Raw genomic sequence first — 13,475 nt, 5'->3', positions numbered from 1 at the left:
TAGGCATACATGATATACATGGTCCGAGAAAGATTACTGGCTTAGGTAGCGGGGGTTATCAAAAAAGCGTCGAATAATAATTAGTATTGGGCACCAGTAAAGAAGATCTATCCCATTTCCTCACTCTATCTCCTATTTTATTTTTGACTAAGCCTCAATCACAACAAACGAGAAAGAAAGCCTTTGTTTGACAGGGACCAAAAGTTACCATCACAGCTGCATGAAATGACATGAACATTAAAATCCAAGGAGAGGTTTCATCGCATTCAGACGTAAGTCGACATCATGCTAAGATAGGATTGGAGCGAGTATCATAAGCCAAGAAAGTGGAGATGAACTCCTCACTTCGTCTCTTCAGCCTTGCTCTTAACTGGGGAACTGGTCGGACGAGTTGGAATTGTTCGTGGCAGTGGCGGAAGCAAATTCTTTGCAGCCTCCCTGCCGTTCTGGGCCATCAGTGCGTCAATGATAACCAACGCAGACATGGCCTCGACAATAGGGACAGCCCTTGGTACTACACAGGGGTCATGTCGTCCTTTGGCTTCAAGGACACCTTCCTCAAAGTTATAAGTGGCCGTCGTCTGAGCCTGTCCAATAGTCGCCGGTGGCTTGAAGGCAACACGGAAGTAGATGGAAGCCCCGTTGGAGATTCCTCCCTGGATACCACCAGAGTTGTTCGTCTTGGTGGTCAGCTTTTTCCCAGCCTCAGTGGTAGTTGCGACGAATGGATCGTTGTGAATTGACCCAGGGATTTCACAGCCCAAGAATCCAGATCCAATTTCGAACCCCTTTGTAGCGGGAATTGAGAGCATGGCATGTGCAAGTTTGGCTTCTAGCTTATCGAAGCATGGCTCTCCTAGGCCAACTGGGACATTCTTAATGACGCAAGTGACGGTTCCTCCGATGCTGTCTGAAAGATCACGGTGGTGTTCAATTAGTTTCGTCATTCGCTGGGCAGCTTCAGGGTGAGGGCATCGAATGGGAGCGAAAGAATCAACCGTCTTTCTATCAATTGTGTCGAGAAGCTTCAAGAACTCGGGATTAGTAACTGGGCTTGGATGCTCAGCCGTTGGAGGAATGAGATGTTCATGTCCCACAGAGGTGACAAAAGAGACAATCTCTACATCGTGCGCAATCTTGAGATACTTTTCGGCGATTGCACCGGCAGCAACACGGCCTAATAGTCATGTTAACGGGGGTTCATCTCCCACGGGTATAAATGGCGGCCGCATACCGATAGTCTCTCGCGCACTGCTTCTGCCACCACCACTGCTAGCCTTGACTCCGTACTTCTCTAAATAGGTGAAATCGGCGTGGCTGGGTCGAGGGTACATGTCCATAGTGCTGTTTCCATAGTCCTTTGGCCGTTGGTCTTCATTCCGCACCACCATGCCAATAGGGGTGCCTAATGTAATACCAAATTCGGTTCCGGATTGTATTTCTACTTTATCCTTCTCGTTTCGAGGGGTTGTAAGTGCACTCTGACCAGGCCTTCTCCGGGTCATCTGGGGCTGGATATCTGCCTCCGTGAGCTCCATTCCTGGAGGACACCCGTCGACGATACAGCCGACAGAGCGGCAGTGAGACTCGCCATAACTAGTCAATCCGTTAGCAAATATACTGCACAGCTTTAACAAGGGCCCAGTTCATACGTGGTGACTCTGAAATACTCCCCGAAAGTCGACATCTTGAAGCTCCGGCTGAATAGTGGGGGGTGAACTGATAAATGCCAGGGATTGAGGGCCTTGTCTTGCTACTTTGATAGATGGGCAATGGATACGGAAGAACGGCCGTGACACCTAGAAGAAGCGATTCCAAGAGTCCGGTCGCTTAATACCAGCCAGCTCGAGGTATCTATGAGTTTACTATCGACGACTTTTCTCTTCTTCGTTCTTTTTTTATTTGAAGCTGGTCCAGAAGTAAGTATGGCTGACTCAGCGCCGATGACGGATCTACCTAGTTCTTTATTTAGCTCTGCATCGTCGACTTTTACATCAACATCGCGGACAGCAGACAAGAAGATGCAGTTGTAGCTGTCAGTTGGATTCATGTTTTCAGCGCGTCCATTACACTCGCTGCAATGGTCGCAGTCTATCAAGCTTGGCTGTCAATGGACGGCGAGTAGACGGGTTGCTGCTCGTCCAGTGTCGACTTTTGCTGCGCTGGCCTCGCGACCTCAATCCGAACACCAAATCTACCAGTCCCTCTCCGACGACCCTTTCGTCAACCTATCCATTGAGAATTTCCTCTACGAACACTCGCCTTCAGACTCCAAAATCCTCTTCCTTTACATAAACCGGCCCTGCGTCGTTATCGGACGGAACCAGAACCCATGGCTCGAGACAAACTTGCATCTATTAAAGAGCAGCACAGGGAACGGACAAGGAAACAATGCCGATAACAATGCGCTGTTTGTTCGGCGGCGGTCTGGCGGTGGTGCTGTATTCCACGATGAAGGGAATCTGAACTTTAGCGTGATTTGCCCGAAGCCGATTTTCCATCGAGACAAACACGCAGAGATGGTGGTTAGGGCGTTGAAGGGCGTTGGTGCTTTGAACACAAAAGTTAATGAGCGACACGATATTGTCCTGGGTCAGGATCCGCAAGAAGAACCGTCTTCAAAGGTGGTTAAGGCTGGACCTACGGATCAAGATATTGAAAGCCCGCCTCTGGAGAACCCCGTCCGGGCCGTCAAAGTCTCGGGCTCGGCATATAAACTGTCAAGATTCCGTGCTTTGCACCATGGTACCTGTTTGATTGACTCGCCAAACCTCAAAGATATTGGACTCTTTTTGAGATCACCTGCCCGCCCATATATCAAGGCAAGAGGTGTTGAGAGTGTCAGATCGCCAGTTGGAAATATATCTTCAGCATTGGATGAATCAGTCCGGCCGTTTCTCATGCAACAAATAATTGAGAAAATTATGGAGGAGTTTGCCCTGATGTATAACGTGGATAGCAATGCTCTACGAAAGGCTCAAAGGGCTCACGTGAACGACCCTGAGGTATCTTCAGGTAATAACTGGGTCACTGGCATATTGACCGATGAGGATGCTAAGAATGAGCCTGAAGTGTGCAAAGGTGTCCAAGAACTCCACGTAAGTAGCATCACTGTCTTTTGTGCACATGATGATTGATGAGCTGATAAAACGGTTTTAGTCTTTGGAGTGGAAGTACAACCAATGTCCCCAGTTTACCTTTTCTACGTATCCAACGGAGGAAGATCCTCGGCCTAGACCAGAGCCATCAGCTGCCATCTCTCCCTCGGTATGTTGTACCCTGTACTCCGCCACGATTAACAAGATGACACACTAACGGTAGGCCTACAACCATAGACTCAGGCCTTTTTACGGGTTAAATCTGGCCAAATAATCGAAAGCAACATTTCTATATCATCAGACCCCGAAATAGCACAGCATGAAGCAAAATGTGTCCATGAGATTCTCCACAACAAGCGTCTGCACGAGATATCTGACTGGGCATCAGTGCTTAGCTCTGCTTCCAAGGCTGCAAGCCAAAATAGCGCATACCCCGGCGCGTTTGGGTCAGCTTCTCCAAACGGCGAACTCTCAGGCCTTGCCAAGTGGCTTAACAGTAAGCTTGGGCATTAATCCATCGACTGGTTGGTTGATAGGTTATTTGCTATGCTTTGTTGTATTGATATACGTTTCTTACCATCTATGTACAATATTAGACCTTGCTTATATTAGACGACTTACTATATAACTCATATCTTGTCTCATGCTAACCTCGATTTAGGATTGCGGCAGGTGTGCAACTTTCGAAGACCTGGCTTCCTACCTTGAAATTGATTCGGAATTTATTCACCATTGTGTGACTAACACAATCATGGGTCCCTTACGGTGATACCAACTGCGTTAATACCCCCCTACTTCCCATGGCATACAAGGGGCATATACCTGTTCATGATTCCATCCATGAAGAAATCTTATCCGTATGGACTACGGAGTAATATATACGCACTACGTGGGAATAATGGTTACCCCTGTGGTGCTGCGCTTCATGGATGATCTTGCCCCATTCCCGCAGCTCAGCCACTGCTTCCTCTGAGGATATCCTAGGTCTACCTACGATATTACCCAGATGAGAATTAAATCGACTGCTCGCATGAATAGTGGATAGGTTGAAGGTGACCATTCACATCTTTTATAATACTCCGTGCGCGATATTCCCTGGGATGCGGCAAGGATACACCTGTTTTAAGGATCTGTATATATTGCGGCATATATATAGATCTTTAAGACAAGGATTATCGAGTTCGCTAACTATAATGAATACGTATGTAACATAATATGAAGTATATCTGCAGGATATAATGTTTGTCTACCAGTACCGGCGCCAAATTCCCTGCTTGCTTGGTGCGCGGACCCTTCTTCAGGGAAGATAAGTTTCCGAGTTATTCTCGCACTTAGCTAACCTTATGTCTGATGATGTACGGAGGAGTACCCCAGTTTACTTTATATTATATTACATTGCTGCCTAGTTGGCTATCCATATTGAGCAATTGCATTATCCCTGTAGGGTTTTCGGGGAGGAAGTAAAATGAACTTCAAGATCACCCCAACAACAGCTAGCGTTCGCCAACCCTTGCTTAGATTAACCCGTGCGGGCATTATAATAATGTCAAAGTGTGGCCGGGGAACTAAGGGCTTAGGAACCCGAAAGGCTGTTCGAGGAAACAAGTAATGCGAACCGACTTTGGGCTGAGAATACCGAAAACCTCGAAATAAGTCCCCAAGGCTAGCTGTATTGTATCATGTATAACGACTAGATGGATATACAGAGAGAAACAGGTATGTTTTATGTTTGGAGGAATGAACTGCTAATTTCATAAGAATATTTAAATACATGTATGAATTGAAGTAACGAAAGTGGCGCTCATAATGATGATGCACAAAAACAAGGCCCCTGTGTATAGCCTGTATGTTCGCCTGGTCGATATCAAGTTCCCATCCTACCCAAAAATTGATTGATAAACACATTCTGTGGGCGTTGAAATAACGGCCCCGGTATCTTGCAAAAATATTTAAGCAAAAAGAAGACAGAAAGAAAACAAAAAATGAGACCATAGTTTCCAAGATCTCTACTCACCTATGGTTGCGGTGGTGCCTTACTGCTACCATCAGCACCATCTGTAAACACGTCAATAGATTTCATAGATTCGGAATTTGGGATTGAGCCTTCGCGTTATCTTTGGTATCATAATCATCATTGGTGTCGACATCCTTCCGTTTCAGCTTTTTATCGTTGTCATCACGTTCATCATCGTCATCAATGGTATCTCCAGCACCGGCGTTGACGACTCTCAATCTCTCCTTGGGCACAGTAAATGTAACCTGCACCACTCTGCCCTCAGCAGCAGCCTCGACATCCCAATCTTCGTCATCGTAATCATAATCATCCTCACTGCTTCTGAAACTTGCACCACCAACCACACTTCCGGCCTCATGGGATGGCGACTCATATCGAGCTCTGCCCTGCCGTAAGAATGTACTATCGCCTGATTTACGCTGTGCGTTCCAATCTTTGGCTCCTTGTTTGCACCTAAGGGCGGACGAGCTTGTACTAACTGCCCGACGCGGACGTTGTGTAACTCCTTGTGCGCCTTCTAGATTGACCTGGTTTTCCTCGTCTTCAGGTAGACTGTAGAAACTTTTGGTCGGGCTTGTACTTGAACTTCGTTGATTTGTCGCGCGAGATTCTGTCTGATTGGCTGCTTTATTAGCATCGGAATTTTCTGATCGCCTCAACGAGCCCAAAACTCGCCGAATGGTCCCTGCCAATTCTAAAGTAACTGATCCCGGCCGTTGCTCTGCAGGTGCATTCGGGTCCTGTTGTGGCATCCAAGAAGGGTTTGTTCCAAGTAGCGATGAGCCTTCGGCCTGCAAATGTGCGAAAGAAAGCTGGGAGGAAGGCCTTCCCGATAAAACAATTCGGCTGTGAGCCGCTCTATCGGAATCAGCAGTATATCCTCTCTCAGGGCTGAAGTTCGAGGGGTTGCCGAAGTTTGATCTCTGGGAAATAGAACGGTCGAGCAATCTTGGATTTGTGCGATTAGAGGAAGAAGAAGTCCCTGACGTGCCCGATAGGTTCGAGAGAGTACGATCTTGTTTGTCTGACGTGATGCTGGGAGGCTTCTCGAGCTTCTCTCCACTCAATGTGTGTACCCAATTGTGTACATTCTCATCGCTGACATGCGATCCAGACCGATCTTGTGGCACAAGTGAAGGGAAACAGACTTTTGACGGAGAAGGAGGGTCTTTGAAAGGATCTGAGGAATTAGAAATCTTGCTATCTCTACACCCAGCAACATCTCCGTCTGGTAGCGACTGTCTGACGTCGTACTCCTCGCCCTCGTCGATAGGCTGAATTTGGGAGAATTTAATGTTTCGTCTTGGATCGTCCTGAAAAAGGGTTGGTTGGTATCCTCGGGAACGTACACTCGCTCGTAAGCCTCTAGTCGGGCTTGGATTGTCCAACAGCAGGCCTGTTCGTTCAGCAGCCAGGGGTCCGGACGGGGGACTGTGAGGATCCTGATATCCACCAAACCCATAGCGCTGGGCAGGATCTACTTGCATCATTGGTTGGTTTGCATCGAGGTCGAGATCTGGTACCTCGAAATGTGGCCTTTCGGCGCCCAGTGCAAGACTACGGAGCGTTTGCTCACGGTTTTTACGATGCTCGCGAGAACGTCGATTGCGGAGAATGAAGCAGGCTAACATGGCCAAGGCGGCAACAGGTACCCCGATTCCAAGGCCGACCCCTAGGCCTACCTTCTGCAGTGTTGTAGATAGTGGACCTCGATGATAGTCGTTTGAATCAGAAATGTTCGACGGGGCAGCATATGATGTGGCCCAGGTTCCGGAACTGGTGTTGAAAAGGAAAGCCCGGTCATTGATCATGAATTCATTGCTGGCCCTCTTGGACGACCTTTGGGGTATTTTGTATCCGCCCATCACGAGCATTAAACCTCCAGGAAGCATGGCAGCCCCATGACCGAATATTCCGGTATTCGCTGGCAGTCCGTCTGGCGAAGATTTTGGAATTTCCCAGGTCCAGTCACCGGAGCCTCCATAATCCTCACCAATCTCAAGAACAGCGAGCTGAGGTTGTGCAGGCACCGAAGTATCCCCAACCCACCCTCCGAATATAATTATTTTGCTGCCATCGGGCGTCAGGACTGCAGTATGGCCAGATCGAGGCTCAATTCCAGAGATACCATCCGGCAGGCGTGCTTGTGACGACTCGCTAAGTGCCTGGTTTACCGTGACATAGCTCCAGCTTTCCTCGGGAAGTGAAAACAATGCTATCTGCGACATGTTGACAAAAGCAGTTTGGGTGTGGCCGCCAGCAAGTACGAAGCTTTGGTGACGCAACATGGCGCCTGTGGACGAATTCGAATATGCCGGTACAAGGGGTGTCATGCTGAACCCTGCTTCGGCAACAGGCGGGGATCTGATTGATAACACATCGATATTGTAGTCTGGACTAGGCGGAGACATGCTGGTTTGGAGATAGGTCATATTTCTGGAGTACTCAGCGTCCGATACCCAGGATTCCGGGCCTGCATCGGCGGTTGGACACATCCCAGCAAAGAAGTAGATGTCAGGAGCTGAATCGCTATCCGGGCTCGAGAATCCAACCCCCGCAGCCAGATAGTTGGGGCCCTTCCACGACATGTTTCCGCTGTTTTTCTTCGGCTGAATGGTGGATTTGGACCATGTCCTATCCGCAACTGGGCCATCGTTTGTCTTCCCTTCAAATCGCCATACTTCGGCGTTGCTAGATTGACAGTCTCCGGCATATATGGTAGGGACTCCATCTGGATCGGCTATAGGAACGATAGCTTTGACGTTGTTCGAGGAGAGAGGAGGCGATGAGATGCTCGAGAAGGACGGAGAGGCGGCATCGAATGATTTGGTGAGGTTTGTAAACTGGAACTTGACCTCGTTGGACGCAGGTGATAGGAAATAGGCAACTGCATGTTTTCCAGAGGTCGTCGACACCCACAAGGCCGAAGGGTTATATGGTAGGTCTGCAGCTGCCAGCGCAATGAGAGTGCTGGCAGTGAACGTTTTGAACATGCTGAGTCTGCGACTGAAAAGGCCGATCCCCTAGGCCTGTTGTCAACAATGAAACGTGGACTAGTCAACCTCCCATCGCCTAGCCAGACAATGATGCGGCGGCCAGTTCGGTACGTATGTTCTGGTCAAGACTCGACGGCTCACGACATGATAACAACAAACGGCCCAACAGCATAAACAAAGCAGTGTCCCTGGCAATTTCCAATATCTTTGCTGAACTTGAGAGTCCAAACCAGGGGAGGAGGGGAGGGATAATGATAAAGCAAAATATAAACACTGTGGGGTTTATTCGTATATCAAAACGGCCGTTGACCCCTCTAGCTCTAGAACCAGGAATGGCCTCTGAGCGGTCCAAACATCACCAGATGACTGACGGAAATCCTGCAGTTCCCACTCTATCGCTTCAGCAACGCCGGGATGCAGTGTTACTAGCAAAGCGCAGCCGAGTCGTTTCTTTTGGCCCTTTTGACTGTTTAGATGTCAACAACGAGGAAGAAAGTTGGTGGTTGCCGGGCAACAGCCGAGGCATCTAGTCACCTGATTTCGGGCCGCATCAATATATATCCGGGCACATGTTTTTGGTCTCTTGATTTCGATATATCAGAGAGCGAAGAAGTTTTTTTTTTTTTTACTTCTTCTTTTTTGCTTTCATGATCCATGATCTACCTGCTTCACACCATCACGGCGAACAAGGAACAAATTAATTAACTTTGCGTCGCCGGACTGCTGCTAGTGGAAAGCCCGCGCGCAGCTCGCACACCCTCCTGGCCCAGGGCCGTCAAGTCACGCCCGAGTTCTTCAGGGAAGAAGGTTGGCTACTCGGTGTCCTATCTGCGATTCCACACAGCTGGCTGTTGGTGTCTTACGTATCATGGTCCAATGTCGTCATCGAAATCAATCACCAGAAAGTAGACGACCACACCACCACCGTTCGAGATAGACGCTACTACCACCCAAGGCTATCACGGTCATCACGACCATCACGACCATCACTGCCGGTTTCCCTCAAGGTATGATATATGATACAAGGGTGAACGGATGCTTTTTGGTTCTTGATTGCACAACAGGAGAGCAGGTGAACACAGTGAAAGAGGCAGGTCACTAGATAGCAAAACAAAAGAAAACGACGCCAGCGTTGTAGTCGCTTTAACCACAAACGGAATACGTATATCGGTGGCTGTGGCAACCATGGTCCGCCATTCCGGTCGTCCGCCTGGGGGCATTTAAATTATCAAATCCTGCTGGCTGGTGCTTCCCGTCCGTTTCCGCAGCGCAGGAGAGGGGGCGAGAAGGAGGAATGATGGGCTTCCCGTGCCGCGCACACACGCCCACACGCCTTGCATATCGCTGCGGCAATGCTCATGCAAGGGCAAGGCGCATACGACGATGGCTGAACCGGGATAGGTGAAATATCAACTTCATTGAACTCCAACTCGTGACGGAATGACGACAATGCTGCCACCACCACCATCACCCCATTCCCCCCTTCGAAACCTACCCATAAGGCTGGCGATGATAGGGGCCATATGACGAGCTCCATGCGCACCTATCGCCTCGAATGTTCTGACGGTTCCAGGAAATTTCGATCAGGACCTGAACAGACATCGGCTTCTGGAAAGCTGACTGGTGGATGACAGACGCCCCCCCCGAAGTTCAAGGGCCTATCCTTGGAGCTCTAAAGTCATGCGACGAGAGGCAAATCGAGAAGCTTAAATATGATATTCTCGATCCTTACCTCGGAAAACACGATACCAGGTCGAGAGTGGTCTATTCCTTTTTCCTTTGGTATGTGCCCTGGGCTTTGGGGGACAAAGCAGAGGTCGATCGCCATGTGAGAGCTACGGCTTCGGGGGAAGTACTTTATATGTATACGCGACTGCAACATCACGTATTCCACCGTAGCTATCCGACCTATGCTTCCGCGGAGGGCATCCTGCACCAGCGTTAGAAGCGAGGCGCTAAAACGATAAGACTCGGAATGGAACGATGAGCGGAATAGAGCCTCGAGTCTTCGGAGGAATTATCCAAAACCAACTTTTTGGAATTATTAATGTTAAGGAGATCGGGGGAAGGTTATCCACCATCCGCTGCCCAGTTATGTACCACATACTCCGTAGTATGGAGTACTTGTATGACAGATGTGGGTTTAGCTTTGACGAGAGCTGGGCATCAACTATCTCTATAGGTCTTTAGAATCAGCGGTAAGGTAAGAAGTCGAGTGGTATGTCCTTTCGCCCAGGTGAATAGTGAATGCTGACAGTGATAGTGACGGGTGAAGCGGATCTACGGCGATGAGGTCCGCTAACAAACAGCTCAGTTGTGCCCAAGGTTGGTCGTACGGACATGCTCCTCGGAACGCTATTCCACTATATATTTACGGGGTTGGACGGGCATAGTCCTGCCTTGCCTGGTGATAGCAGGAACCCTCTCCGTGCTGCGCTGAATGCAGTACTGCCTCTGCGATTGCTGCAGCCTTCGGCCGTTGGTGACCTATGACGAGCAACGGGCAACGGATGTACCAACCAGAAGACCAAGATACCGGGATCTGTTGAATAACACCATGACCCAAGTCCCTCTTCTGAACAACCCAAAAAAAGGAATTCTAATTGTGGCGGCTGAACCGCCAAAAAAGAAAATATAAACACCCACACGTATCGACGGTAATCAGCAAGCTAAGTAACCTTACGTACGATGTATGGAGAGCGTACGGAGACGAGGAGCAAAAAGAAGGGCCAAAGCTCAGACATCAACGATGCTTTTTGCAAGGGATGATGGATGGCGTTACGGCCTGGCCAAGCTTGGTGCGAAGTACTTGGAGACGGAGATCTCCCGAGTATCACCATGCATCGTCCGGTCCATGGTAGGGTCAGGTCAGAAAAGCAGCGTCTTGGTTGTGTGTATGGGCTGCGGCCGAGAGACGTTGTCCAGCTAGCATTTCTAGAAAGCGGGAGTGAAAGGTTTGATATATGGGTCGACTTAACGATATCGCTATGATAAGACATAACTTATCGCTGAACGGCCCCAGATCGGCGTGTATATGATGGAAGGTTCCTATCCTTGACGATGCCTGCATACTTGCACCGTCGACGATGGCCATGACAGTAGGAAATTAGTAATGTCCTGTCCACGACTGAAGCTATATCACAGAGCATTATAATATCAGCTCTGCTTTTCCTTGCGGGAGGCTTGTTTCAAGTTCATGCTCCCTCCTACCCTGCCGGAGACGTGGTCCCATCAACGGTCCCTCTCCTTTGCCCCCTTTCTTTTTTCCCTCTCTGTATTTACATCGTCGTCCTCGCTTCCAGTAAGATATCGCGATGCCAGAAAAAAAGGTGCTTGGGCCCCGAGGATGAGACCCACCGTGGACTCGGCCGTCTTCCTCTTCTTCCTGTCTTCCTGTACTTCTGTGCGTCTTCCTGAATAGTTGGCTGCGTCGTGCGATTGGCCGGATGTAGACATAATGACTGTCTCGAACGCCAGGCTTCGTTCTCGCTGATGCGCAGGTCTCCCGTACGTACAAGGCGAGGAAGATGTAGGATACGTAGTGTGCTGCACGGCGCTCGATACGGAACCGCATCCCCTGTCAACCTTTTATGCCTGCAAGGGAGACGGAGATGGAGATGCGTATACAAGAGACTGTTGGAGGAGGACGCACATATCTCCCGGCCAGGCGCTAACATCCCGCCGTGCCGTAGCAGAAACCGGGGATTCAATCTGAGTTTTGGTTCTCTTTGATTTCCATACAAGGATCGATGGTAGTTCTGCTGCTGCTGCTGTAACGGAGGACGAACTCCTGCTGATGGCGTATCTCCCGCACCTAAGTATATCATCTCGAAGCCATCACTCCATCTACTCTACTCTCTACTCTCCCTCGACATCCTGTAACTGGCGCTAGCGTGGGGACTAGCGAAGGTTTGTCTCCAATATCAAGTCCCTTTAGCTCGTCCATGCCACCATCAAAGCATTAACTTTAGCGCCGTGCAAGCCTCATCCTTGCTCCGACTTGGTTCGTAACGTGAAAACATACTGGCCAGCAGTCGAGTACGGGAGTATAAATAGCACGATGGGCACAGGCATGCGCGGGCCGTAGCTTGGATAGATATCTGGATCTGGTAGCGGGTGATGGCTTCGAGGCGAGCCGGGGTTGCGATCCAGGCGAGCAGCCGTCTCTCGTAGCACGGCGAGACGGCGATCGTGCATCTAGTACGGAGTAGATGCTCAATATCTACACCCACATCTACTCTACCACTATACCACTATACCACATCTACTGCATCTTCCACTGTATCTACACCTACTACATCTACTATCTACCACTGTATCTTCATCTACCACATCTATCTCTACACCTTCATCTTCATCTTCATCTTCATCTTCATCTTCATCTACATCATCTTCATCTACTACACCTTCATCTTCATCTTCATCTATCATCTCTATCTCTACATCTATACACTACATCTATACACTACATCTACATCCTCATCTACATCATCTATGTATGTAATGTAACATCTATACCAAGAGCGTATCATGTATCGTAAGTACCCGTAATGACCATACACAGAACGCCCACTAACCCCGAACAGGCTAGCCCGCCACTTGTCCCCTCCTCTTCCACCCTCTTTTTGGTATGTAATAAAGTAATAAGCGTTGGCTGTTATTTACGCCTTCTTTCTTCTCTTTTTGTCCCTTCTTGCTGCTATCCTCAACATCCTCAACATCCTCATCTTCCCTTTCCATCCCCCTTCGCCATCGACCGGCCGACAGACAGTTTCTTCGATCGCTCTCTCGCCAGCCTCAATTCCCCCCTGCGGCCAGCGCATCTGTCTCCCGTCGACAGCCAGCCTGCCCTCCCTTTCCTTTTTCTCGATTCGCCATCCCAGATATATACACGGCCGGCGTCCCATCCAAGTCCACCACTCCACCACTCGGGCTTGATCGTGTGCTACAACACCCTGCACGGCTGCACGGCTGCACGCCCAACGAATAGCGAATAACGAATAACGACGGTCGTCGCCAGATAGCATCGAAACCCGGCTCTCGTCTGCCGTCTCCTTCATTGGCGAGACCGCCGCCGCCTGCCCTTATATACTACCCTCGATCAACCGCTTCTTCCGTCCGAACCAACGAACTCGCGAGGAGGGGGAGAGAACACATTCCTGCTTCTCATTCTCTTTTCTTCTTCTCCTTCTTCTTGTTCTTCTTTTCTTTCTTTGGGGAGTGGAGGCAATGGCGACCGTTTCTCTGTCCTTCAACTAAAGCCGTCGTTGTTTCGCCGACATCGCACAATCCCAGAGATGCGGGCTACGGAATATCTCCTTCCACTCCTGGTAAACAAGGCTTAACGGTGCATGTCGAAAGACTCAC

The 13,475-nt window shown here is 49.4% G+C and overlaps 3 protein-coding genes across 3 annotated transcripts; 1 reads left to right on the top strand and 2 right to left on the bottom strand.

Moving 5' to 3' along the window:
* Positions 1-341: 341 nt before the first annotated feature.
* Positions 342-1,687, bottom strand: GIQ15_01368 (chorismate synthase; the record flags this gene model as incomplete). The annotated part of the gene is made up of 3 exons (XM_033548785.1): positions 342-1,177; positions 1,235-1,596; positions 1,653-1,687. The coding sequence occupies 3 exons, from the start codon at positions 1,685-1,687 to the stop codon at positions 342-344; spliced, it is 1,233 nt and encodes a 410-aa protein (XP_033409736.1).
* Positions 1,688-2,048: 361 nt separating this feature from the next.
* GIQ15_01367 (lipoyltransferase 1) lies at positions 2,049-3,611 on the top strand (the record flags this gene model as incomplete). Its single annotated transcript, XM_033548784.1, has 3 exons — positions 2,049-3,098; positions 3,160-3,267; positions 3,336-3,611. 3 exons carry the CDS (start codon positions 2,049-2,051, stop codon positions 3,609-3,611), a joined length of 1,434 nt encoding a protein of 477 aa, XP_033409735.1.
* Positions 3,612-5,174: 1,563 nt separating this feature from the next.
* GIQ15_01366 (uncharacterized protein) lies at positions 5,175-8,105 on the bottom strand (the record flags this gene model as incomplete). Its single annotated transcript, XM_033548783.1, has 1 exon — positions 5,175-8,105. The coding sequence occupies one exon, from the start codon at positions 8,103-8,105 to the stop codon at positions 5,175-5,177; it is 2,931 nt and encodes a 976-aa protein (XP_033409734.1).
* Positions 8,106-13,475: the final 5,370 nt, after the last annotated feature.

The sequence above is a fragment of the Arthroderma uncinatum genome (genome assembly GCF_011692745.1).
Source record: "Arthroderma uncinatum strain CBS 119779 chromosome Unknown scaffold1, whole genome shotgun sequence".
NCBI lineage: Eukaryota > Fungi > Ascomycota > Eurotiomycetes > Onygenales > Arthrodermataceae > Arthroderma > Arthroderma uncinatum.
This window is presented reverse-complemented; position numbering and strand designations above follow the sequence as displayed.